Below are 26394 nucleotides of genomic sequence, written 5' to 3' on the forward strand. Positions count from 1 at the left end.
ATTTAGTTTAAAAAATCATCTGATATTGACAAGTCTTATTCAATATCTAGTTCCACTCACTTCTCACCCAAGCAGAGTTGGAAGCAGAGGATTTATATCGATTGTGTCCTTTAATAACAATGGCACAGCCCCTCTGGTCTTCAAGTATGGCCCAAGCTCCTAGGAATTCCTTTCATTTTATCCTTAGTTCCAGCCCTGGAGAGTCCAGCTGGTCTGAATTAGCCATTCGTCCTCCCTACTTCGGGTGTTTGCATTTGAACTGGGCTGGTCGGCGGATATTCCTGCAACTTTAAACACAGGAAGTCCTTCATTCGCGGCCAGCTTGGGGCTTCCTGTCTCCAAAACATCATGGCATTGTTGTGGCTCCCAGAACAGCCCTGCGCCGTGGCCGCCAAACAAGGCGAGTGGAGCCCGGCGCCGGGCCTTTCAGAGGCCGGCAGGCTGCAGCGGCGGCCGAGAGTCACTCGGAAGGGCTCGCTCAGCGCTGCTCCCCCGCGCCGTGCCGCGCGCCCCGAGGGCCAGGGTTGCCTCACCGCAGGCTGGCAGGTGGCTCCCGGCCGCGCCGGCCTCCGGTCCCGCGCTCAGGAAGTTAGTTTGTCCCTCCGGCAGCTGAGTCCCGCATACTGTGGGCACCGCCTCCCCCGCCGCCTCCAGTCCCCGGCCCGCAGCCGCCGCGCCGCGGGCTGCATGTCAAGCAGCCGCCTCTATTCTCCGCCGCCGCCGGCCCCGCCGTCCTCCCCGCCCGCAGCTGTCACGGTCCCGGCATGCAAACTTCTGGCTGGGAACAAAAGGCTCCTCTCGGGCCGAGCGGGGGCGAGCCCTCCTCCCTCGCGCCGCGCGGCCCGCTCGCCCGCCGCTCGCTGGAAGTGCTCGGCTGGCGGAAGGCTCTCCTCCCCTTCCCCGCGCCGCCCCTCCCGGGCAGGCCCCCTGGACGCCGGGGAGCGCGACGCGGACGGCTAGGGGAGGAGGGCAGGGGCGGAGCCGCGACGGGGAGCTGCCCAAGCGGGAGGGAGGGGGCGGCGGAGGCGATTGGAAGCCGAGGCACCGAAGGAGGGGCTTCTGCGCGGCTCCTGGCGAGGGAGCCCGGCGCCGGCCGCTCAGCTCACAGGCCCACACCCACCGCGCCCCGCCGGGCCGGAGGGAGAGCCCCGCCCCCCGAGAGGGCGAGGGGCGGGGAGCGACACCCGCGTGAGTCTCGGCCGCGCCGCGCAAATCCCCTGACAAAGGAAAGCCCCGCCCTCCCGCCGGGGGCCGGGCCCCCGCTGCCCCCGCCGCGTACCAACCCGCCGGGCTCCTAGCCCAAGGGCGAGCGAACCCAGAAGGGGCGCTCCCGCCGCCCCCCAGCCAGCCGGCTCTGGCGAGGGCCACTCTGGGCCCCATCTGCCGGCAGGGTAGCGATGCCGCTCGCATCGCTCCCGGATTCGGTTCTGCCGCCAAAGGGGTGTCCCTAAGTCCCTCCAATGTCACCTTTAGCGCGCCTCTGCCGGGCCCAAGCACACTCCAGCCTTAAACCTGGCACTTAAATTCGGACCGAGTTATTGGATAAACTCCAGCACCTTCTCTCTTCGGCTCCTCACGTACGTCAGGTCTTGTTCCATTCCCCCTCCAAGATTTCTTTGCCCACAGATGTGAATGGTGTTGATGACTGAGGAGTAGGGAATTGGGGGGCCGCGCGACGGTGGAGATGCTGGCAGCAGTGCCCCACGCCCAAATACCTGGGCTCCTTTATTGCTGGGCACATCCAAGGAAACGTGAGCTCCCTGGGGCCAGCTAAAAAGCATGGGTATTTCAAGTCTCAAGATGGAAAATACTAGAGAAAAGTGGCCCACAATCCCGTCCACAGCTTTTTGGCTTTTAGAAAAGCCATCTAGGACTTTCCTGGTGGCGCAGTGGTTAAGAATCTGCCAGCCAATGCAGGGGACAGGGGTTCGAGCCCTCGTCCGGAAAAATCCCACACGCCACGGAGCAACTAAGCCCGTGCGTCAGAACTACTGAGCGTGCGCTCTAGAGTCCGCAAGCCACAACCCCGCGAGCCACAACTACTGATGCCCTTCCGCCTAGAGCCCGTGCTCCACAATAAGAGAAGCCACTGCAATGAGAAGCCCACACACCGCAACGAAGAGTAGTCCCTGCTCTCCGCAACTAGAGAAAGGCCTGTGCGCAGCAACGAAGACCCAAAGTCGCCAAAAATAAATAAATTTATAAAAAGAAAAGAAAAGCCATCTAGTCATCTGGTGACTGTTAAACAAAGAAAGTATAAAGGGCAACCCACTCAACTGTCCACCAGAGGCAGCTTCATATCTGAAGGGGTGTAATATGCTGCTCCCTTTGTGATGATCATTTTCTGATTTTATGAAGGAAAAAAAGTCTATAAATTACTGAATTGACCAAGTGGTCAATACAGATGGTAAAACTTATGGAAAAGTTATTTCTGTCCTTTACACAGACAGTAAGTGAAGCCAATAGTTGGTGTATGGAGATCTGGCAATGAAACCCTGAGCTGAGCCTTAGGCTTACTTGAGGCAGAGAGGTCCTTGACAAAAATGAGGTGTCAGCTGAAGCCTGTGATCAGAATTAAGCAGCCAAAAGACCGGCAAAATGTCTTACACTTCATTTCTCACTTTGAAGCTGATCAATTTCTGCCTACTCAAATCCAGAAGACTCTATCTGTAACTGAAAGGGAGGATGTGCAGACTAGATTGTGTCTTGACAGCCTTTCTAACTTGAATATTCTTTAGTTCTAAAACTGTTAAAGGAGCTGCCCCAGAATCCTGAGTCCTCCTGGTCCTATACTGCAAGACACTAGAAACACTGTCCTCTGAGGAACAAACAGCAGAAAGAACCAAGAATGCTTGACCTAGAGAAGTTTCCAAGCAACATGATGAAGTATCTAAAGGGCTGGGAAGTGGGCGGAAGGAAGCTTGTTCTGGATGTCTGCTGAGGCTGGCACACTAAGATCCAAGGGCAGATGTCAAACCGACGAAGAGCTTTCTCACAGCTATTCAAAGAATAGGGTGTCCCCTAAAGAGATGACTTTTCTGACCCTGGAGGTGTCTGAGCAGAAATTCAAGCAATCACTTGGCAGAGATTTGGGGAACGAGATTTACAATTCCTCTAACAGTTTGTTCAAGATGAATTGTAAGGTCCCTTCAAACTCTAACACAATGTGCCTGGAAGGCTTGATAAGCTTACAGATGTGATAACTTTACGTTTCAGGGAATCTGGGTTTTAATTTTCCTTTAATTATTAAGTACAACTGGAAAAACCCAGGAAAGGCAAGATCAATTTCACTAGCAAATCTCCCTGGCCAAATACACTCACTTATGTGTTGAGATATCATAACAGACTGTTTAGTGTGCCAGGGGCCCTCTGGTTGGAAGAATCTGAGCAATTCTGGCTCTGGACTAAGGGTGGGTGGTTATTCTATTATAAAGAATGATACTGATGTGGAATCACAAACTTCATGGCCAGAAATTCCTTTCCTGTTTCCTCACCAAGGCAGGTGCCAGTCAATTCAGTCTTTTCTTAATCCCTCCCCACACCTATCTACCTTATTCTCACCACTCTCACCAATGCTCCATATTATAATACAAATAAATAAGTGGAGCATTTTAGCAACTGTAAAGTTCAGATTCAAATTACTTATCAGCTTAAGTCACACTCTCCGACTAGCGTATTAGGAGACCATTACAGATAAATCTCCCCAAAATTCAAACACATCCCAAAATGCAAACACAGCCTTGTGGAAAGGATTACATAAAGTTGGCCAATTATCCCGCCCCCCACCCCCGCAAAAAGTACTTCGCTCCTTGTGTAAAATCATCAGTTTGTGTTTAGAAGGAAAGGAGGCACAAAGTCTCTTTCTTCCATGTCTTATTTTTTTTTTTTAATCTGTTCATGAGTTTCTCCTTAGTTTTGGTATGTGGAACTCTGCCAATAGCCATCTCAGTGACTGAAATAAATACCTGATACAGCTTTCAACTTCTTGTTACCCTGACAGCTCCAACAAAAAAAAGCATCTGTTCATTTCACATGCTGTGTGTAAACTTTTAAAAAGAGAAGTACAGGGAGCACCCCTTTGGATGCTTCCCCCATTCCTATAACACAAATATCTGTGTTGATGCCAAATTTCAAATTAGTTTCCAATTAATTGATTACAGAGTTCAAAGAATTCTCTACTCATTTCAAAATTCCTAAGAGCAGAATTGGTGTCAGATTTTCCTTTGGTGAACTTGGAAGAAAGAACAGTCCTGGCCTTTCCTGCTGTCTCCTAATTAAAGTAGCAAGCTGGAGTCTCCTCACACCCTAACACAGCTCCCTTTCCAAGTTTTGGACTTGGCACTTTGCCTTTGTCTGCTCCCGACTTTTAAACCACCAGCCTCCTAGGAAAATCTGGAGACCCTAGATCCACACTTCCTCAGATTCTATACTGCCTTTTCATCCACCTCTCTCTCGGAGGATTAGTGCTGACTAGAGGAGGGGACAGAAGGCTGGTTGGATCTTGCACATTTAAAATTTACAAAATGCCTTTCATCTTATGATCTCTAGACTTCACAAGCGTTTATTTAGTGGCAAGTGGAAATTCCACAGTATTCGTCTGAACCTGTTGGGCATCCGTCACTACCATCCTTTTATTACATAAAGATGGCTACAGAGTGGCTCATTAAGCAATGCAGCATGATGTGAAGCTTGCTTTAAATGGGATACTAAGGATTTTGATGCTCTTTGAGTTTTCGTGTATTTTTGAACTCATGAGAAAACTTTCCACACACTCTTCAGGAACTCTCATGACCTCTGTAAGCCCTTTCCTGCTTGTAGACTTTCCAAAAGACAGTGTATTAATCCCTCTTTAGCCACTCCCCAAGACAGTAGTGATGACAAAAGCACAGGGCTTTGTAAGTGAGAAAGGACCTAACAGAAGCACAGGGCTTTGTAAGTGAGAAAAGGTCTAACAGAAGAGTGGGAGGAAGGAAAGCAGGGGATTACGGAGGGAATCACATTTACTCATTAGGATCCGGATATACAGAGACAGTAAAGAAAGGATTTCTAAGTGAAGGACTAGAGGCAGGAAACCTAAAGAGGTAGGGACCCTAAAGAAGCAAATTCAAGGTTATCATGGTTTAAGTTATAGGATATATGCAAGGGAAAAATGAAAGGTCAGAATGCTAAGTAGCTCAAGGCCAGTTCATGAAGGCCCTTGAATGCCAAGCGTGAACTTTTGCTTTATTCAGAACACCATGACTACACCAAGACTTACTTATTTAACTTACCAGGGGGTCATGTGAGTTACTGAGTGGTGTGTGGAAAGTTTCCTAAGAATTTGAGCCTGGCTGCTCATTCAACTGCTGTTTAATATATATTATTGCATTAAAAAATCCAAATCCTGAATTTACAAATGACGCTTGGGGTGCTAAACTTACTTTTCCAAAGGAAAAGCTATTAAACACCTAAGCTCTTAAGATTTGAGCCTAGGTCTGCTGATACTGCACTGGTATAATATGTATAGAACAGAGCATAGTTGGGGAAGATGGAAGGTGGAACAATCAGCTAGGAGGGTTACACAGTTTAGGTAACAGGTAACAAAAGCCCGGACTCATGAAACTGAAGAAGGGCGTGGTTAAGAAACTGCAGAGGCAGACGATTTGGACTTTACAACTGATCTGACAGAAGGTAGAGGTTAGGGGGAAAAATAAATTTAAAATAAGGCTGTCATATTACTCTTGGATGACTGAGGGCACAGCAGTACTGTAAGACAGCAGCAGGGAGGAAGAAAACACTGCAGGAGACAGCACATTCCATGTGGAACATACTGAGTGTGAGGGACTCAAAGGCTACCCATGTGGAGGTGTCCAGAAAGACTGAAGTTCAGGGCAGAGATAGACACGTGGAAACTTTCTCTTGTAGAACAGTGAGGGGTTGGACATCCTGGGGCTGAGTGTGGAGAGAGGGGAGAAGAGGGCAGATGACAGGATTTCGGGCACCACATGTTGGGGAGGTAGAAAGACAAACCAAAACAGAAAGCAGAAGAGCAACCAGAGAAGAAAACGGACAGAGCACAAGGTCAGGAAAGTAAACAGACAGGAGGGTTTTAAGAAAGAAGATATGATGTTAAATGGTGCACAAGGAATGAGGAAGACAATGAGTTAGACAAGGCCACTAGCCTTGGCAACTAGGATGTCAGGGGGTACTTCCGAAAGAATGGTTTCAGTGCAGCAATGGGGGCTGGGTCAGACTGTAGGGGATTAAGGATAAGCAGTGGTGAGAAAGTAAGTATTGGTCCTCCCTTATTGTGACTCTTCTTCTGGCTTCCATGCCACTGTGCTATACTGATGGTACCTTTCTAGCCAGTCCTTCTTTTGTGTCTTTGGGCTCCTCTTCCCATCCTCTTAAGGCAAGTAATTCCACAAGGTGTAGCCTTGGTTCTTTTCATTTGTTCAATAAATATTTATTGGGATCTACTACGTGCCCTAAACTATGCCAGACACTAAGGGAGAAAGTGATGAGCAAGACATGATCAGGAGCCTACATTCTAGTAGAGGAGACAGACATTCATTTTAATTCAATTGCAATAAGTACTCTGAAGGAAAAGCAAACAGTGCTATGAGAGCATCTGTCAAGGGCCCTGATGTGGTCTGGAGGTTCAGGGGAGGCTTCCTTGAGAAAGTGACCATGTGGGCTTTCACTTAACACCAAGAGTAGCCTTTCCAATTCTAGGATGGCATGACTTCACAACTTTCACAAAGTAGCAACCTCACAAAGGTGCTTAACTATTTCTATGAAACATATCCCTGGGCTGAATCTCTAAGGAATCTTGCTGTAGGGGTCCTCTCTCCAATGTTAGAAAAGGAGGTAAAATAAGTAATACAGTCAAGAGATTTTTGAAAACTCTTTCATTTTGTTACTAAAGCAATTCTTATCACTGATCACAAACAAACAACTTAGGTTTGAATTTAAAGAATTAGACCCAAATCAGAGCTCTTTCTCTGGGAGTGAACTGCAAGATGAGAGAGATATTAAATGGTTTACTTGAATGGATGCAATGAATTCAAGCTGGAGAAGACCTAAGACAGGTTCAATTTCTTTGAATTCTTATCTTCTTCTTCCCTTGCTCACAAATACACGCAACCAAATACTAGAAACTTATATTTGCTGAAAGCTTTTCTGTAAAACATCTTAATCTGGTATATGTGCTTGGCAGAGAGATTAATTATATCTGTGTTTTTAAGCTGTTTCCTCTGAAATTAAGCTGATATTTTTTCCCTCACATCTTAATGTTTTAATTAAAGATTAATTAATATTAAGAGGTGTCTCTCTCAAAGATGCTGACTTGGTAGTTGCCATTGTATGGCAACAGAGGAAGGTAACATGGTCTATGCTAAAAGCTAATTAGGCCAAGGACCCTGAGATCATTAAAGCTGATCTACTAGGTAACTGAGTGACTGGGGAAGTCACTGAGCTGATAATGGCTTCTGGTTAATTCTGGTTAATGATTTGAAAATAATACTGATTTGTAGAGCACATAAACCAAGGTCAAAATGGTCTCAGAGAAACTTGCTGGCTGTGGGATTCTGATATCAATGAATGAATAAATTAATTAATAACCATGTATATGTATGTATGTGTACATATAGTATATTTAAAGCTGTGTTAAGGAGTCATGACCTAAACCTGCCTATGTATTGCTGGTATAGGGCTGGAAACAAGCTCTTCATTTGTTCCCCAGAAAAACTGCTCAGGAAGGCTCTTTGTCCATCCACCTGTTTCACTGCTGTTATCAAACTAATTTACTTTATCTTCATCATTTCCATTTTTTCAAGAAGAAAAAGAACTGATTTAATCTGGTGCTGGGTCTTAGATCAGATCTTCTGGGGAATGATCATGCTGTAGGCACCAAGGGAATAACTTTTCTTATTAAAAAGATTTCATAATATTATAATTTGTGTGTCTGGATAAACTTCTTAAAAGAATATTATCATTTATTGAGCATTTACTATCTGCCTAGGGTTTTCATCTACATCACTTCATTTGATTCTCATAAAAACCCTAAAGGTAGGATTTACCACTGTTCACATTTTATAGTTGAAATAACTATACAGAGAGGTTAAGTAATTTCCCCCAAGGTCACTCAGCTAGTAAATGATAGAGCCAGAATTCAAAGTTGAATATTTCGGACACAACCTCGTATTCAGTTTTTCTCACTACACCAAGCTGAATGAAGTATGAAGATTCTTCTTGGCGTCAACTAGTTGAGTAAATGACAATGACTCTAATGTAATGGGTAACTACAAGACAGTATTTCAGAACCTGGCTTTCTTCAGGTGCATCTCAAGTAGTAAATTCCTTAGTTTTACTTTGTTCAGGCTAATACTGAAATGAAACTGTGTTTCTTTAACATATGATAACTAGTAGAGAAGGAAGGGAGCCCAGAGGCAAGATGTAGAGGTGAGGAATCCAGGCTAGGATTAGAATTTCTCAGGACACACAAGGATTTGCCTCAAGTGTTGCGGAACAGTCAGCATTTTGAATCCTACAGTTCACGTGGCGTAAAGAGCACTCACTCAGTCAGTCAAATATTCACAAATCTCCAACTATGCATATACCCATATGCTAACTACTTTGAGAGACACAAAAATGGATATATTAAGATGAGGGATGGGACAATGCATATAATCATTAAACGCCAAAATTAGGCAGTATATGATGAAGGCCAAATGAGTTACACATATTAAGTGATTTAAGAGAACAGGAGAAGTAGTGAGCTAGCCTGGGGTGGGGGGCGATCAAGAAGGTTTTGAGGAGGTCAGGTATGAGTAGAAATCAAATAGGTAAAATGAATAAGAAGTGTTTGGGATAAGTGGATGGAGTGAATGGTCTATATAGGAAACAAGACTGGATAGACAGTAGGGATCAAAAATGTGGTTCCTAAGACCGGAGAAGCAAAAAAGTGGAGGCACAGATACAGACCAGTTTTGCAGGATGCCACCACTTAATCCATCAGATCGGATGGCTCCTGCATTGATCTGGGGGAAGGATAAGCACTCACAGAAAGAAGGGTGAATACAGACAGATGCTAAGGGAAAACCACCTTGGAGGCCCAAGTTTTAGAAGGCTACAGCATAATTTATGTCTGTTTTTTCCGTGGGAACCATGTGCATACACGCTAGCTGTCCAATCACACTAGCTCTCTGCATTCCTAACAGAGGATCTTTTGTTCCAAATAGCAAGGCTCAAAAGAGACAGTCTGATAAAATCACACTGAGGTCAGTACTCCCAGCTGGTGCAGGGCTGATGCCATTCCATAACACACCCTACAGGAAGCAGCTTGAGATACACAGCTGATTGATTTCCACAGCAGGAACCTTGTGGCAGGCAGGGTGGGGTGGGGACTGGTCAAGCATGGAGAGAATTCTTTAGCCACTGACTCAAATTAGTTCACCAAGATCCTGACCTGATCCAACAGATCTGTACAAGTCATTCTCAGAACCAACACTGTTTCTTGACTAAATTTTGAAAAAAGGGAGGAAAACCACGAAGCTTCCCCTGAAGCTGATGGGACTATTTCATCAGTTAACTCTTACTTGTTATGGAATCTGAAAAGGGCAAAATATCAAAACCCCCTATATTTCTAGAAGTGGGCTGAATAACCCTTTATTGTAAGGGGCTATCCTGTGTATTATAGGAAATTTAGCAGCACCCGCTAGATGCCAGTAGCAGCCTCCCCAGTTGTGACAGTAAAAAATGTCTCTAGACATTGTCAAATGTCCTCCAAGGGCCAAAACTGCTCCTCCCACCCCCATTGAGGGCCACTGGTCAAGCACAAGCTTTGGTGCCAAACAGATCTTTCCAATCCCGGCTCTAACATTTATTTGCTCTGTGCTTGAACAAGTTACTTTAACATCTTCAAATCTCAGTTTTCTTACCTGCAACTGGGATTTTAAATATCTGATTTACGGGGGGGTTAGGATCAGAGATAATTTAGACTTAGGTCTCTCTTACTGTTCTTACCACTATATCACCACCACTGCAATTCTTTGTGCCTGTTTCTCCTACTGCACTGTTAACTAGAGACTATCTGAGACCCCAGCTCTCACCACAAGGACTGGCCCAGAGCAAATGCTCAGAAGGATGGACTGAAAGGAATACAGAGCCCCTTCCTCCTAACCCCCCAAAAGTGATCCATGGACCATCACCCTGCAGCACACCACTTATTCTCATCCCTGGGTGGCCAAAGTTCTGAAAGGTCCACATTTCAAATCACAGTACTGGTGGTAGGAAAATAGCTTGTGAAGGCCCAGGGGATAAGTGTATCCCATTAATCTGCCACAGCCACTAACAGGGACTGGTATTTGAAAAGTACTCGGTAGTGGCACTGGCAAAGTAATAAGGAAGGTGGGGAGGGAGCACATTCTCCCCATAGCTAGGTTTTTCCAACCAGGACAGCTGAGACTTGGGAAGAGTCTGTCTGGCAGGAGACAGCCTTTTGGTGCAGTAATGCTTTGGTGCAGTGACCTGACCTGAACTGACTCCCTGTGGGACTGATTTTATTCCTGGTAAACCAACCACCTCTAACAACAAAATGCCCTTAAAAGCAACTCATCGTACCTCCTAGAGAATCACCACTTATGGCTCGTGTGCCAGCCAGCTAGCTGGAAAGTGCCCAGGACTAGGCTAAGGCTGAGACAGACCACTTACCATGCATTCTAGACACAGCGAGAAACAGCCCCGCTCTGCAAGTCTGTGCTTATCTCAATCACGTCCACTAATCAAAACTCAACAATAAACACAAGTTCTGCACAGGATAAATTCTAGTTTTTCTGGACACACGTTTCACGTGATGATCAATCTTGGTTGCAAATGCTACATGCTGACACTACCTGTGGAGAATTTCAGTAAACTCAAAGAGAAACTCCTCACTCCTTCCTTCTGGTTGAGGATATATTCGCTTTTGCTTTAAAATCTTCCCTTTGCTATCAAAATTTCCAGATGGATTTTTGTGAAATCCATCAACACTTTCTTGACGCCCTTCCATTTGATTTTACTACCTTCACTGAGGCGTGAGGCTCCTTCAAGATGATGTAATGGTTACAGTCTTGGGATTTTGCTTGTGGTGCTGATATTTAAAATATTAATGGCCATACTTTAAAATGGGGCTGGAAAAAGTTCAACGTGAAGCAAACTTAAGGGTCTTAAAGGCTCCTTCACCTTCTCCCCACCCAGCTGCTACAGTGTGGGTGGAGAGGATTATTACAGAGCATTGGAATTCTTGGGGGGGGGAGGGAGGTGCAGAGGGGGATGGTCACATAAGGGTTATAAATACCAGCGGCCGAACTGTGAGCTCCTGGGCTGAGGACAGACTGTAGTCTCCCCTTAAAGGCACAGAGCAAGGAAGCTCCCTCAAGTATTTCCACAAAGGAAGTTCCTCTTCTCCACAGAAATGCTCAGCTGAACACCTGCAACAACCAGTCTACGCGAAAGAAACCGCAGATGCCAGGAAAAGGGACGAGATTTTTAAACCAAACACAGATCAGCACCAGCAAAAATAAAGAATCCAGGGCCCGGCCTAAGGGTGTTGCTAACTACACAGTCATAACCAGATTACCAGAAGGTAGCGTGCCACGTCAATATTTATCTTAACGAGCACCTTTTCCAACTGAGTCCTAAATTTCCCACATACAGGTGGCACTTTTCTCCTATCTAGGGCAATGGTTCTCAACGAAGGGAAAATTTTTCTTTCCAGGGGACATCTGGCAATGTCTAGAGGCATTTCTGGCTGTCACACTGGGGAAAGGTTGCTACTGGCATCTAGTGGGCAAAGATCAGGGATGCTGCTAAATGTCCTCCAATGCACCGGACAGCTGCCCACAACAAAGAATCATCCAGCCCAAAATATCAGGAGTGCTCAAGTTGAGAAACCCTGTTCTAGGGCATTCGTTTTACTTCCTTGGACCCCAGTAGTTCCTATTGGAGTAGCCTTGTTTAAGGAAGAAGGAAAAAACCAAGGCAGGCCAAGGGTCAGCACAAGGCAGGGCAGGCAGGGGTGGTGAGGTTCTACTCATCTTATCCTGACGGCTGTATAGCTGGAGATACCTAAACCTCCGGTGACAGACAGGTCACACCAAGTGTGATTTCCTTTCTCTCCAAGGGCAGGTAGATAATGCTAACCTCACTTGCTTTCTTCTCTGGTAAATCTAACTGGCAAAGACGAAGATGAGCTGATACTGTCTTTGTAATTATTTGAAAGTAAGGAGTGAATATCTATCATTGTGCAAACTGGCAGTCTCTCAGCTCCATGGCAGGCCCTGTCCTCCAAGGGTTTTCACACGTGCTCACAGTGAAGCTTATGCTTGCTTTCCATGAGGCCAAAAAAATCAGATGAACCGGTTTATGGGGCTTTCTTGTTCTGGCTTCAGAGTAGGATAGAGGTCCCCAGATACCCTGGGCTCTACTCAGACTGAATCAGGACTGAGAACAGTCCTAAGAAAGCCTGCTGCCTTACCTGTAGCCCACCAAACCCCAAACCTCCACACGTCCTGACTGAGAGGCAGGTGTGGTTCCTGAGGGGGGTGCAAGGGAGGGGCTGGTGTAAGACTCAGAATGATCTCAATTCTTGGGCTTCCCTGGTGGCGCGGTGGTTGAGAGTCCGCCTGCCGATGCAGGGGACACAGGTTTGTGCCCGGGTCCGGGAAGATCCCACATGCCGCGGAGCGGCTGGGCCCGTGAGCCATGGCTGCTGAGCCTGCGCGTCCGGAACCTGTGCTCCGCAACAGGAGAGGCCACAACAGTGAGAGGCCCGCGTACCGCAAAAAAACAAAAAACAAAAAACAATGATCTCAATTCTTGATTACAAAACCTACATAGGGAATTTCAAAATGAGGAAAGCTTCTTGTTACCATCAGACTTACAGATTTCTTCTCCAAATCTGGAGTCTTTCTCTTCCCTTCCTAGGAAGGTCACCCTGGGGGAATTCTTTGACTTAAGTTTCAGTGAAATAAAGGTCCCTCCTTTCTTGTTAGACTCTAGTTATATACATACAGTTCCTTTTCCTCACTAATCAGAGACTCTCTTGTTCAGGAAAACAGAATTTCCTGAAGAGATGAGCCAAAGTCTTCTCCTTCCAGTTTTCTGCAAACATGCTCAATATTCTCTTTCGTGATTTCTGGAATGGCTTCTTCCTTTCTACGTCCAACAGAGAGCAGAACCCAGTAAAGTGCCTAACTCAGGAGGTTTGAGGCTTTTGCTTGTTTAGTGGGAAAGGACTCTCTTCCATTCCCATCTGATAGGTCCTCGCTGGCTGTCCAGATTCTATCAGTTATTCAGAAGCAATCGAGGGAAAAGTCTTTCCTAGGAATAATGACTTTCAGACTTTCACATTCATTTAAGAAGGAAATAACTTTTCCCAGAGGCTAACTGCCTTTCCTAGCATTTTTCAGCACTGTTGCACAGTCCCAAGTAAGCCTGGGGATCTCCACAGACCTGACTCATTTCTCTATTCTGACCATCCCCCGTGGAGTCAGCTAGGTCAAAGCACAGCCCACGTTTCTGTTTCACAGATTCATACCCTCTTCTCTACAGCAGATTCTGTGCTGAGAGCGTGATCCCATTGTAAAAAGACAAGAGTTGAAAACTTAAAGCGAACACTGTTTTTTTAATACTTACCTTCATCTCTGCTTTTTATTAAAAAAAATTTGAATCTGAAAGCAGAGTCACACTGTATGCATCTGGTCTGCTGCTGGTGTGAGGGAAGATTAATCTATCGCTGGACTACTCTGCACATTTAACCCAGGAACTCAACGCTCAGATCGTGAAAATGACTCAGTCCTCAGAATGGGTCCAAAAAGACCTTCCCTTGGCTCAGCCTCTAGGGAACTGTGAACTGACACACAGAGCTTTTCCCTTCTCATTGTTTTCACTTCCCATGAGCTCAGCATGAGCTAAGCCAGTACTGTGTTCCTCCCCTCCTGCCTCAAAACCTTTGCTGGGAGGAGGCAAAAACTCTTCCCAAAGCCCTTGACTTTACAAGGTGGACCTGTGGAACCAGGCTTCTGATTTGTACCCCCAGCTGGAGGAGGGTACACACGGGCACTCAACTTCACCACCCTCCTTCTCGCACTCATCTTCTCATCTTGCCTTGTCACCACCAGTTCCCTGCAGATACACACACTGGCCCCAGCTGCCATATCCACAGTGTCGGTGGTGGGAGGCTTCTTCTTAGAAAGCAGCAAAACAAGTCTGTTATCCCAAGCAACTAAGCGGCTACTGAACCCTGAGTGCTGCTGGGCTACACACTAGGATACAAATAAAATATGGGAATGTCCAATAATTTCTCAAAAGCTTTCAGCAGCGTCAAAATTCAGAATGTCTCTAGAAACCAAGGATTAAATGAAAAGGAAACAATCGCTTGTCCTCAAATCCAAACACTATATATGCCTGCCTGTGGATTCTTTTTTATATCCTAGGTCATATTTAATACAATTTTAACAGGCTTGTTTAGTTTGTTTTCTAGCTCACAGAAGATCAGAAGGAAGGGACAGACTGCTCAAGGCAGACTCAGTGACAGCAGTGAAAAGTAAAGCAGTGAGAAATAATACCTGATAGCAGGGCAATGGGGGAAAAGGCAGAAACTACATCCCCCCATGCATACATACACATACACATACATCCAACCCAACCAGTTCAGCAATTAGAGGCCCTAAACAAGGACTTCAATACAGAACTCAAACTGCATGGTAATTTAAGAACATTTAGTACAAAGCAGCCTCACCATAGTAGAGAACAGTATAATCTGTTTAGTAATGTTAACCTGCACTCATAAGAACTTACATACAATATAATGTTTAGGAAATTAGGCAAATAAAAGTTAAAATAATTCCATATAAACCAGAATCTAGTTTGATAAAACTACTTTGGTGCCTCAAGGGATAAGCTTCAATTTTCTAAAACACTCATTTAGTTGGTTAGACAGTTGATTCTAAGTAACCCAGATCCAAGTAAATCAGATAAATGAAGCATGCCTGTAGCAGAGCCTCTCCTTTTGAGGGGCTTACAATGGAAGAGGGAAGAGAAGCCCACGTGGTGAAGCAGGAAAGGCCACCCGGCCACTGGATTAGTTGTATGCATTTCCCAGAGGATAACATGTGGGCTCATGGCTTTGAACCTTCTCTACCTACCCTTTCCTCACCCGGTGCCTCAAGAATCCCAAATACGATGACTTGTGTTGCTCCACATTGCACTGTAAGGGGGTCTCCGGCCAATGTCTCACCTTAGTGTGCTAAACATCCCCCAAGCTAGAGGGCCCTTCTGAAACAGCCATCTTTCTACATCTGGATCCTGCCTACAAACCTGTGATCTTTTTCGGGAGCACGTGGCTCTGGCCTGGTGTCAACACCACCTTTCCATCCATGTTTTTAACAGAAAGAATCCTAACAGGCAGGGGCTCTGAGAGAACTAAGTAACTCTGATGGCAGAGTGTTACTGTGTAAGTAGGAACAATCACCACTGGTGATGGAAGTAAGGTATCCTTTCCAAATCTACTCCAGGCACCAAGAAGGAAGAAGCAAGCAAACAGGCCTCCAGCAGGGAAGCGAGGTGCTTTTAGGTTAAGTCTCGGGGTGAAAGGCTCAGGCAGTGAGAGCCAAGACCCAGCAGACAGCCCTGGGTTCCAAACCCAGACCTGGCAAATTTGCGCTTTTGAGTCAACTCCTCTCATCTTCCCGGCTGTTTTAATATAGACTCACAAAATCTCAGGACTGGAAATTCTGACTCAGGCAAAGAATCAAAATATTTTTGCAGTTAAGGCAGTGCTTCTCAAGCTCTCGTACGGGCAGAGAGCTTGTGCTCTTGAGGAGTCTAAGGTGTAGTCTTAAGCACTACTTGCTACAAGTGGAAAATTTCTCTTAAGTGTCATGTTTGGTCTTAATAATTCATGAGAATTTTTCATTTTGTCTCATAATACATCAATAATACATCAATAATTTCCCCTCGAAATCTGTGAAAAAATCCACACTTTAGCAAGATGAGCCCATGTTTATCTTATGGATTCTCATACCTCGATACGAAAAACAGGGCCCTCAACAAACATTCACTATTGTTACAAAATTGGTTAATCTGAAATCTCAAGAAATCATAAGAGAAGATTCTTAGAGTAAGAAATAAGGTTTGGACATTTCTTTCCATACCCTTAATTGGTTATAAACATTAAAACAGATTACAATAGAAAAATGTTCAAACCTGTTGCCCAGAAGTCCAAGAGACTGTCCAGTCTCCAAACTGTGTGCTATGGTGGTGACAGAAGTGAGAATAATGAAACCAGGGACAGAAGTTAAGATGTGCACTCAATCGGTCTCCAAGTTACAAGAAAAGAAATACACATATTAGATAGAAAAAGATTAAAAAACAAGGGTAAGACTTACTTTAAAATCTGCTAATTGTTGGTTGATGACATCCACCTCGGTCCCCACTACCCACTGGAGCGCTTCCCCCTCCTCTGCCGCTGTGGTCATGTCATTGAGTGCTTTCAGCTTCCGATAGAAGTCCTCGACCCGGCCCAGGGTCAGCTCCAGCTGCTCCTGCCGAGCTTTACTCCTCTCCATCAGTTTGCCACACTGTTTGCTCAGGGCTTCTAGCTCCCTCTTGAGTCCTAACAAGTCCAGAGTCCCTTCTTCCTCCAGCATTTGTCGGCACTCTGCTTCAGAGGCTTCTATGTCGAACTTGAGGGCTTGGATTTTGTTAAGGAACAGCCGTACATCCTCGATCTGGGACTGGAGGCTATCAGTGTCTCTGCCGATAGCACCCATGCCATCGAGCTCATCGTCCAGGTCTGCCAGCTGAGAAAACATTTCTCGGACTCGGCAGTGAAACTGGCCAATGCCCTCCAGCTTGCTTTCCATTGCCATGCAACCACTGTTCACTCTTTGCTTCACTTCTAGGAACTCCTGCTGGGTGACCTCAGCTTGATGCACAAGTTGGGAAGCATCAGATCCGTCCGGGGCATCTTCTACCAGGCCCCGAGTGAAGTTCCTCAGATAGTCCACCTGTGGCTCCAGGGTCTGCAGCACTTCCTGTTGGGCTCTTAGCTTCTCCAGGTTCTTGTTGCTGCAGGCTTGAGAGCCAAGAGCATCAAAGATCTCAAGTTGGTGTTTGGCCCCTTCAACTTTCTTTTCAATATTCTTAAAGCTTTCCTGGAACTCCTTGAGCCTCTGAGTCATTTCTTCAAGGGACCCTGTCTTGGCCTGTAGCTCTTCTGTAATGGAATCCATGTTCTGGTTGATTCCAGCCTTCTCATCCCGGATATCATCCTCATCTGTTTCTGAAGAGTTAATCAGAATGTCAGCAGCACTGTTCAGGATTTCTAGCAGGGAGCGGCGCTTTTCCACCTCACTCAGCATAGCCTTTGATCTCAGGAGATTGGACTCCAGCTGCACTGGATCCAGAGTGACCCGCAAGTCAGACATCTTGACCTTACAATCTTCTATCCATGGCACGAGATCCTCCACGTGCCACTGATATTTCTGAGCTTTCTGCAGACAGTCCTTGAGCCTGGACTGTCTGTCTGCAGTTTTTTTACTAAGCTCTTCCCAATGGCTTTTGAGCTCAAAGAGCTGGTTTTGTAAAGTTTTCTTCTCTTCTCCAGGAGGTACAGAAAGAAGCAGAGATTCTCCTTCTGCCACAATCACCTCATAGGAACCACTGTGTTGGTTAAGGTTCTTCTGAAACTCTTCATTGTCCTGTAGCTGAGACTGTAGCCGCTCTAATTTTGCAGAAATTGGGCGGTTTTTTGCTTGCTGGCTTTGTTTGTCATCCAACCAGGTTCTCAGCTCATCAAACATTTGCTGGAACTGCTGGGTGCTGGCAAGAGCTGCCTGGAGTCTGTTCATGCGATCAGCTGAAATGAGAAAATCAAATTTAAATCATCAAGTCTGAACATGGCATTTAAAATGTTTGCTGAGAGTACATGGTCTAATCTTAGGAAAAGGAAACTAATGCTAATTGAGGGTCTACCATAAAAGAAGCACATAGCGAGGCTCCTTCATTTACTATATTCTATTTAACCCTCACATCAACCTTGTAAGGTGATATGAGTAACAGAAGCAAACTTTTAACTTCTAAGCTGGTAAAAAGCCATAAATGTTTCTAGAAAAAGAGGCAACAAATTAATGACAAATTTTTTCTTGTATAAGGCCATCCTAAAAAGTCTAGAACATGTTCTAATTTTTTATATATATGTGTGTGTGCGTACACATATAGTATGAAGAAACTAAGTGAGTATCAGTGAAAGTATGCGTGTAAGTCCACCTATAAGTACCTCTATGAATCTCTACCTGCTGGCTAGATTTATATTAGTGTTCTTATCTCTTAGATTATGGTGTGTAAAGCTTCACATATTGCTAGTGCCCAATCAATGTGTAATGACCACGGCAGTCCTCACTGTAGGTGGACAAAGGGATAGAGTAACACTACTCTGAGTCCAAAAGCTACTTAAGGGTCGCCCTAGATTCTTCGGACCACTAATCCACTCCTCCTTTTGGCTTGCCACTAATAATGGCAGCAGTGTATTCCTCACCTGCAAGGTCTTCTAAACCTTGGAGAGGCAGGGCAACAGTCTCCAAACGCTTCTTCAGTTCATCCTTGAGGTACTGCTCTCCAATGAGCACTGAAAGTTCATCGCAGAGTGTCTGTGCCTCCTTAATCTTGTGGTCTAACTGCTCCACATCAGATCGAATCTCACTGGTCTCCTCCAACTGCTGCTTCACAGCCTCAGGTTGGGTGCTGATGGCTGACTGGCCACTCAGTCGCTGTCTGACTGCCTTCACTTTCTCTGACAAGTCCTGGAGCAGTTCCTGGTACTGGGTGCTTTTGACAATAGCTTGGTCAATTTGGCTGGAACGGGAATTAAGTTTGTCAGTCAGCTCAATCCACTTCTGATTGATGCTCTGGAGCTCCTTCTGTACTTGGCTGGTGGAAGGAGAGACATCTCCAGGGCCTGTTAGGATGCCCTGAGCTGCCTCGTTCAGCTGCTCATGCTGTTGCCTACGTGCTTCAAATTCCTTCAGCATAAACTGTAATAGAAATGACACCAAGATGTTTAGAGAGAAAAGACAGATCTAAAAACACTGTCAAAACAAAAACTGATTTTGGATTGTGCCAAGCAATGCCAACTCCTTTTGAAAATAAACCAGAAAACTCCAAAGACCAGGCTACTAGGAAAATGCAGTATCACTTCTAACAACCGCTTAATAAAAACCTGTTTTGAAAGGATCATTGATTGTGTCTATTTTATTTCTTTTCCTTATTTCCTATACCGTTTCAACATCAGTTACTAAGGTTGGCCTTGGTTGGCAAACCAAAGTTTGTTTACTGGATGGGCACCTGTCAGCTTTGCCAGGCAAAACCCAGGCCTCTGAATGGGGAGTTTGGAACCCTGGGTCCCAAAGTGAGCTATATTACTGGCTGGGCTTGCCATTTCAACTCTTAATGTCCTACTTTTCTTAGTTCCTTTCTCAAATTTCCACCAGCACATATAATCTGCACATTTTAGTATAGCACAATTAGATAAAAAGCTTCTTTAAAGCAAGTACCATTCCTTTTTATTTATTTCTATTCACTGTTTCACTCATCAAAGAAGTTGAGATTACAGGCTCTGTAGTTAGACATCTGGGTTCAAATCCTGACTCCATCACTCACTAAACTGTATAAACTTAGGCAAGTTTTTAAAAGTTCTCCAAATCTCAGCTTCCTTATCTGCAAAATGAGGATAGTAAAGTACTTACTTGGCTGTTGTTAGGATTAAACAAGAAAACTTATGGAAAGTACTCAGCACTTACACTGCATAAAAATAAATACAACAGGACCTCAAGGACTAACAGATGTGCAAGTAATGAACTATAATAGAATGTAACAAAAGTTAAAATGATAAAATGCTGACGTGAACATGGAATTGTGAAAGCAAGAAGTAAAGGTGGTAAATTCCTCCGGGGATGACAAGAGCAGAAGAGGGAAATCAGGAAAGGCTTCAAAGGTGACACAATAAAGAATACGTGAGTTCTCCAAGAGAACAGAGAGTAAGGCTGGTTCAGAGAAGGGCCTGGGATTAGCAAAGGCACAGAGATCCTGAGATCTATGAGTGCAGTGTGTTCAGGAAAGAACCCATTATCCGGTGTGGGAAGAAGCCCAGGTATATGGGGGAAGAGCTGGCAAGACAAACTGGGACCAGACTGTGAAAAGCCTCATGCACCACAGTGAGCAGGTATTTGAACTCTGTTCAATAGGCAGCCAAGAGCTACAGAAGCATTTTAATATATTCAGATATATGATTTAAGGGGATAACTTGATAATTGTGTAGAGGATAAACTAGACCAAGAGGCCCTTTAGCGGGCTGCTGCAATGGAACAGATCCAAGATCCAGCCTACCAGCATGTACAGTGGAGAAGAAGAGCAGCTTAGAACGGTGGTTCTCAAATTACGGTCTGGTGGCCCCTGGCAGTCCCTAAGCCCTTGCATGGGGTCAGTGAGGTAAAAACTATTTTCATAATAATACTAAAATGTTATTTGCCTTTTAAAATTCTTGTTCTCTCACGACATCCGATATCACAACAGATTGACTGCAGAAGCAGATATGAAAATCTGTGAGACTGTTCTATTAGTCAGACATTCTATTAGTCAGACATTTTTATCTTATTTCATTTCATTTCATTTATCGCTATGCCTTGCAGGTCTTAGTTCCCCGACCAGGGACTGAACCCGGGCTCTTGACAGTGAGAGCGCGGAGTCCTAACCAGTGGACCGCCAGGGAGTCCCAAGCCAGACATCATTAAAGAGATTTGCCAAAGATATAAAACAATGCCACTCTTATTCAATTTTTTACATTTTGGAAAATGTTATTTTTTCATTAAAATGTTATGTATGTTAGTGTTATGGTTGTATCATCATAATTTTAAAAATTAATTTATAAATACATACTTCAAAAATTCCTCAGTGTTTTAATACAGTTAATATTAATAGATATTAGTAGATAAACACAAGCTCTTTGGGATCCTCAATAATTTTTAAGAGTGTAAAGGGTTTTGGGATCAAAAAGTTTGAAAACCACTGGATTAGAAAAATATTTGTAAGTAGACTAAATAGGACTTGATAAATAACATGGATGCAGGGGCTAAAAGAAAGGGTTCCTTCAAAAACTACTCTTAGGGGACCTGGTGGGTGGTGAGAAGAAACAGAACAAGTTTAGGGAAGGCTACAGAACAAGGAAAGGGTCTAGGCAGGATTTCACTGGAAATGACATCACTGGACCAACCTAAATTTCGCAAATGTTGGGTACTGAGATCTGATCAGCAGAAAATCTTTAAGTAAAGCTGGCAGATATAAGATACTGCATGAAGTAATGTGGATCACTACCACTGGGGATTGAAAATAAAATATGATGCTATCATTTAGTCAGAAGTTTCCTGTCTCCCATCTGCTCATCTTACTGCCTCAGTCAACGATATTTATAATATAGTTACTGACATTAATGATATTAACAATACTGTTTGCTATTTGACAGGCACCATGATAAAGACCTTACAAGCATCTCATTTAAAGTGAGGAAATGGAGACTCTGAGAAGTTAAATGACTTGTCCAGGGTCATGTAAATCTACCTGTTGAGAGCAGCATTCAGACCCAGGTTCAAGTGCCTCTGATTTCTTTGCTCGAAAGCTTTCAGCCATACTGCTCACCTGGACCTGCTGCTTCTGTGCATTCAGCATGTTGGGGTCAATAGACAGGGGCCCTAGCACCCCCATCATCAGCTCTTTCTCCATTAGCCAGGGCCGGAGCTGGGATTCTGCAGCCTGGAAGCAGGCCAGATGACTTGCGGATTCCTCCAGCTGCCTTTGCCGAGCCATTGTCACCTCAGTGGCCATTTCCCATCGGGAATCTGTAGAGAGGAAATGAGAGAATGTGTCCTTTTACCCTCATCAGCCACTAGCCTGGTCCCTAAATTACGTTCCTAATATACTACAGGAAATGACCCCTGGAGCATTATTTAATATTTTTTTAAGTTAAAAATAATTTGCATTTAATTTTAACTAAAGTAACAAACTGTTTTGTATCTTGACTGCGGTGGTGGCTATATGAAACTACACACGGGATAAAACTGCACAGAAGTACGTACATACATACACAACGCATGTAAAATACCTTATGCGACATATATATTATTTTATAACCTGTTTTTAAGCTTACTAATTATGAGCATCTTTCATGCCAATAATTTTTTTCATACCAATACACATTCACCTACATCATTTATGGTTCAATATTATGAGTGCAGCATAATTTAATTCCTTCACAGAATGTTTAGATTATTTCCCATTTTTCATTTTTATCATCAATGCTCTTTGTCACAGCAGATTGTCAGTATGACTTGCCCAAGAAAGCCAATACTGATACTTTGAGTGGAATCTCTAAATTTTTTCCACAATCAGGCTCATTCTCTAACCCTCCCTGCCCCTTCTTGCTTGCTTATGACAATTAACTAAAAATCACTCCTGTTTATCGGGTATGCCGCAAGCCTGTATTTACTTTGAAGACAAGGAATTTAGTGAATTTGTTAACACCCCAGTGATAACATACTGAGCTCCTCTTGCATTTTCTTCCAGTTTTCTGCTTCTTGTGAGTTGGGATATGTCATCAATAATCCAGACAGGGCTTCCTTTACATTTTGGACTTTTGGAGAATTCTGTTCCAATTCAGCCAGGAAGGCCTAGGAGAAAGAACATCATGAATGCCATGAGATTTCTGGACAGGAAACAAAGCTGTGAGTGTGGAGGAAATGACGGGAAGACGGGGCAGCAATTACAGGCTTGACTTCTGATTCTATCCATGATTGAATCATGATTTAAGATACTTAACCTTTCTGCTTGAATATTTAATTAAAAGGAAAATCTAGATGGCAAGATTTGAATTTCTTTTATGTACAACACATCAGTAACCCAATAAGAAAATTGCTAATCCCTATAAACTAAAAGTGTCAGGAATTGATGATGATGATGATGACGATGACGATGATGACGATGATGGCGATGTTTATGCAGTTGTAGGATATGACATGCTAGGCCTCAACAGGAATACTAAAATTTTTGGCAAAAAATTTTTACCAGATTTTCTACATGGTCTTATTTCTTCTGACATTTTCCCTAGGCCTACATGTCAATCTTTAGAATGAACTGCAATCACAGCTGTTTAGATCCATCCAAGAGTTGGAAGGTGCTTTGATGGAATGATTTGGCTTATACCATCACATGGAAAATGAGATCCCATTCTCAATGAACTGATGCTTCTGAGGAGAGCTACTCTCCTTCTGCAAACAGATCTGGTTTTGTTTCTCAGTCTGATGTGTAACAACTTCTAATTTCACAGGTAAGAAAATTCTCTGGGAGAGTTTAGGCATACTAGTCATTTGAAAGTCAAACATGCTGCTCGTAACGACTGGGTGGTTGGCCATGTCTCACTCTCAGGCCCCCGGGCTCAGGCGGGTACACTGGTACAACCGCCCCTTCCTCTTAGTGCTTGAGATGTAGCTAATGGGAACACAGTACCTTGTTAGATTCAGCTTGGGCTCTCACTGTCTCTGTCTTGGTTGGAGATGAAGAGGCCTCCATGCCTTTCAGGACTTCCTCTTTTAACTCCAGCCACTGCAGCACCAAGCCTGCCTCCTGCTGAACTTCCTGCATTCGGCTGAGGACAGCCTGAAGACTTTCCCGGCGTTCCCGAAGCACTTCCCCAAGTTTCTCATATTTCAGGTTTACATCTGACATGTCACACTGGATCTCCGTCAGATCTAGCATCACAGAAACAGAGATCAGACTGGGAATAGCTCTCAAGCATCCCCAGTGGTTCCTCACTAAATTATTCATCAGGATTAAGTATCTCTCCCACTCCTTCTAGTGAACTAGAGATGATCTTCCTGCTAAATCACATAAAAGTTCCTGTTTACATACGAAAAGCAAAAGAGCTCTCATTAATCTGATTTCTGATTTTGGCATTATACACTCAGATGTATAAATAAAATGCTAAGCAAACACGGGAGCAGCAAAAGTGAAGGGAGTGAAGGATTTGGGGCATTCTTCTACTTCCTCTTCTTTAAACTGCAGAGAAGAAAACCTAGCTGGGAGGCTGAGGGCTAGATTTAGACCACCTCTAGTATAGCTTCTTTATAATTCAAAGATTTGCATATATTTTCTTCCAGGTCTTTCCTTATTGGTCTTATCTAGTGTTCCAGTTTATTTGCTTAGTAACTTTATTTCACTGGTTGCCAACCTGTTTAGCCTCTAGCTAGCAACAAAGAGGCATCACAGGTGCTTCTCCCCAGACTTTTACCCTCACACCCATCCTGGCAGCAATCCTTCCACACATATGGAAACATACACAGATGCAAACATGAACACTGTCCTAACACACCCAATGAAGAGGCACTGTTGAAAATGGCATTCTCACCTTTGCAGGTGTGGTATCCGTTTACACTGCCTACAGAGCTTCCTACAGAGGGCAGTATGGAACCTGAGCAGAAGGACAGAGAGACAAACAAGGCAAGACAAATGTGTTAGGAATACATACAGGCACCGAATTTATTCTTTGGCACTCACTTTAAGCTCAGATATCAGGAAGTTAACACAGCACAAGACAACATACTCATGGAAAGAGACAAATCATTTTAGCTGCCGGGCAACAGTGTCACTTGGGAGTTTCAGCTCCTTAACCCTAACCCTAACCTTTTCTAGAGGAAATCCAAATTCTCTTCTTAAATCTCCAATTTGGATTCTTTGGACCTTGCCCTAATTTTGTGAATCAAGTATTAGTAGAATGACTAAGTCTTTAGACTGGCATTCGACATACTTAAGAACGAGGAGGACTTATAAAACAGCCAAAAAGTTTCAACTTTAACATCAATGTTCTTCAACATAATAAAAATAAACAATAAGTACAATTAAGGACATAAAAAGCAGCATTCTTTTAGTAAAGACATTAAAATGAGCCTTTCCTATATTGTTTCAAAAGATCCCCTGTCTTTTTTTTTTCCATGACTTTCTGCTCCCCTTCCCCCACCAGAAAACAGAAATTCTAAGCGTCAATAAATCTGGCTCATAAACATTCCCATAAATTCTGTTTAGGGTCTTTGGTTCTGTTTCTAATTACCACAATTTCACCTATATTCTCCCCAAGTTGATTCCTTGTGTTTCAGGAGTATCCCAAATAAGTAAAAACCAGATCATGTAATTACAAAGATTATAAAGAAATGTGAAGAATAGTCATGACATAATGTAACATTCAAAGGGCAGAATAAGACTCTCACATGCACTGATTTCACTGTGGAAAAGGTCAAGTGCAAGGTTCTGTATTAGACAATAATGACTGTAAAACTTTTAAATGTTAACATTATTGTAATTTCAATTTAAAAAATGGATCAAACCAAAAGATCATATTCCACTGCAGTCTGGTGATGACCAAAAAGAAACTGGACTAGTAATTTGGAGAAGAGAGTCATAGCCAAGACTGTCACTAACTCAGTACGTGAGCCCTAATCTATGGACAGACCTCGGTATCTTCTCTGGGATATGAAGATAATACTACCTATCTTGTCAGCTCTCATGGGGTTACTGGTGAGAAGTAGTGAGGTAGTGTATGTGAAAGCACTTTACGAAACCAAAACAGCTCCACGACCATAAGGAACTAGAACACGCGTGGGTTTTCAGAGATGGAAGAGAACTTTTTAAGAGCACTCAGGCTAGTGATCTTCAAACTGGTTTTCAAAGCACCCTGAGGAGGTGCTTTAGGGACTCTGTAAACGTTTGGTTTAATTTTAGTATTCAGAATATATTCCTAAGTACTTAGAAATGGCAGTAAAACATGCACATCTCAATTATGTTGAACACCACATTTTAACCCAGTAGATATAGCCAATTTATGCTGCTTTTTGGAGAGAATAGAGTAGCTCCTGCACCTCTGTGCGTACATTTAAACTTCTTTCTGAGTGTCACTGATGGGAAAAGATGTAGTTCATTAGCACTCTATAATTTTCAAACCTACATATGTCCACTCACATACAAAGAAAAACATCTACAGCACGTATGAATTCCATTAAATAAAATGACAAAAAAGGCTGAGGTATATCTACTCAGAGCAGGCTCTCATCAGGGTAGAATTGTGTAGTAAGAGAATTCTTAACACTTCAGATTGTAAAGTGAACTTTTAAAAACATTTGTCATCATTTGCAACTATTTATCTGTGTGAAATGTATTTTCTAGATACAATGCAACCAAGGAAAAAATTGAGAAATAAATAATGAAGCTGTCATTCAAAAATTCTTTTTTCCAAATTTTCATATTCACTAATATAGCCTCAATATCTTTTTTTAAAAA

At 43.8% G+C, this 26394-nt stretch overlaps 1 protein-coding gene across 2 annotated transcripts in view; it reads right to left on the reverse strand.

Moving 5' to 3' along the window:
• The window catches only part of MACF1 (microtubule actin crosslinking factor 1), a 327723-nt gene that overhangs the window by 65822 nt on the left and 235507 nt on the right, over window positions 1–26394 (reverse strand). For both annotated transcript variants that reach the window (XM_060140476.1, XM_060140475.1), the window contains exons 52-57: window positions 24473–24535; window positions 23575–23816; window positions 22610–22739; window positions 21712–21911; window positions 18560–19055; window positions 16410–17881 (exon numbers count right to left, since the gene is read on the reverse strand). In XM_060140476.1, coding sequence (XP_059996459.1) covers window positions 16410–17881; window positions 18560–19055; window positions 21712–21911; window positions 22610–22739; window positions 23575–23816; window positions 24473–24535 — 2603 coding nt within the window. The remainder of the gene's footprint in view (window positions 1–16409; window positions 17882–18559; window positions 19056–21711; window positions 21912–22609; window positions 22740–23574; window positions 23817–24472; window positions 24536–26394) is intronic.

This window comes from Lagenorhynchus albirostris, chromosome 2 (assembly GCF_949774975.1).
Source record: "Lagenorhynchus albirostris chromosome 2, mLagAlb1.1, whole genome shotgun sequence".
Classification (NCBI taxonomy): Eukaryota; Metazoa; Chordata; class Mammalia; order Artiodactyla; family Delphinidae; genus Lagenorhynchus; species Lagenorhynchus albirostris.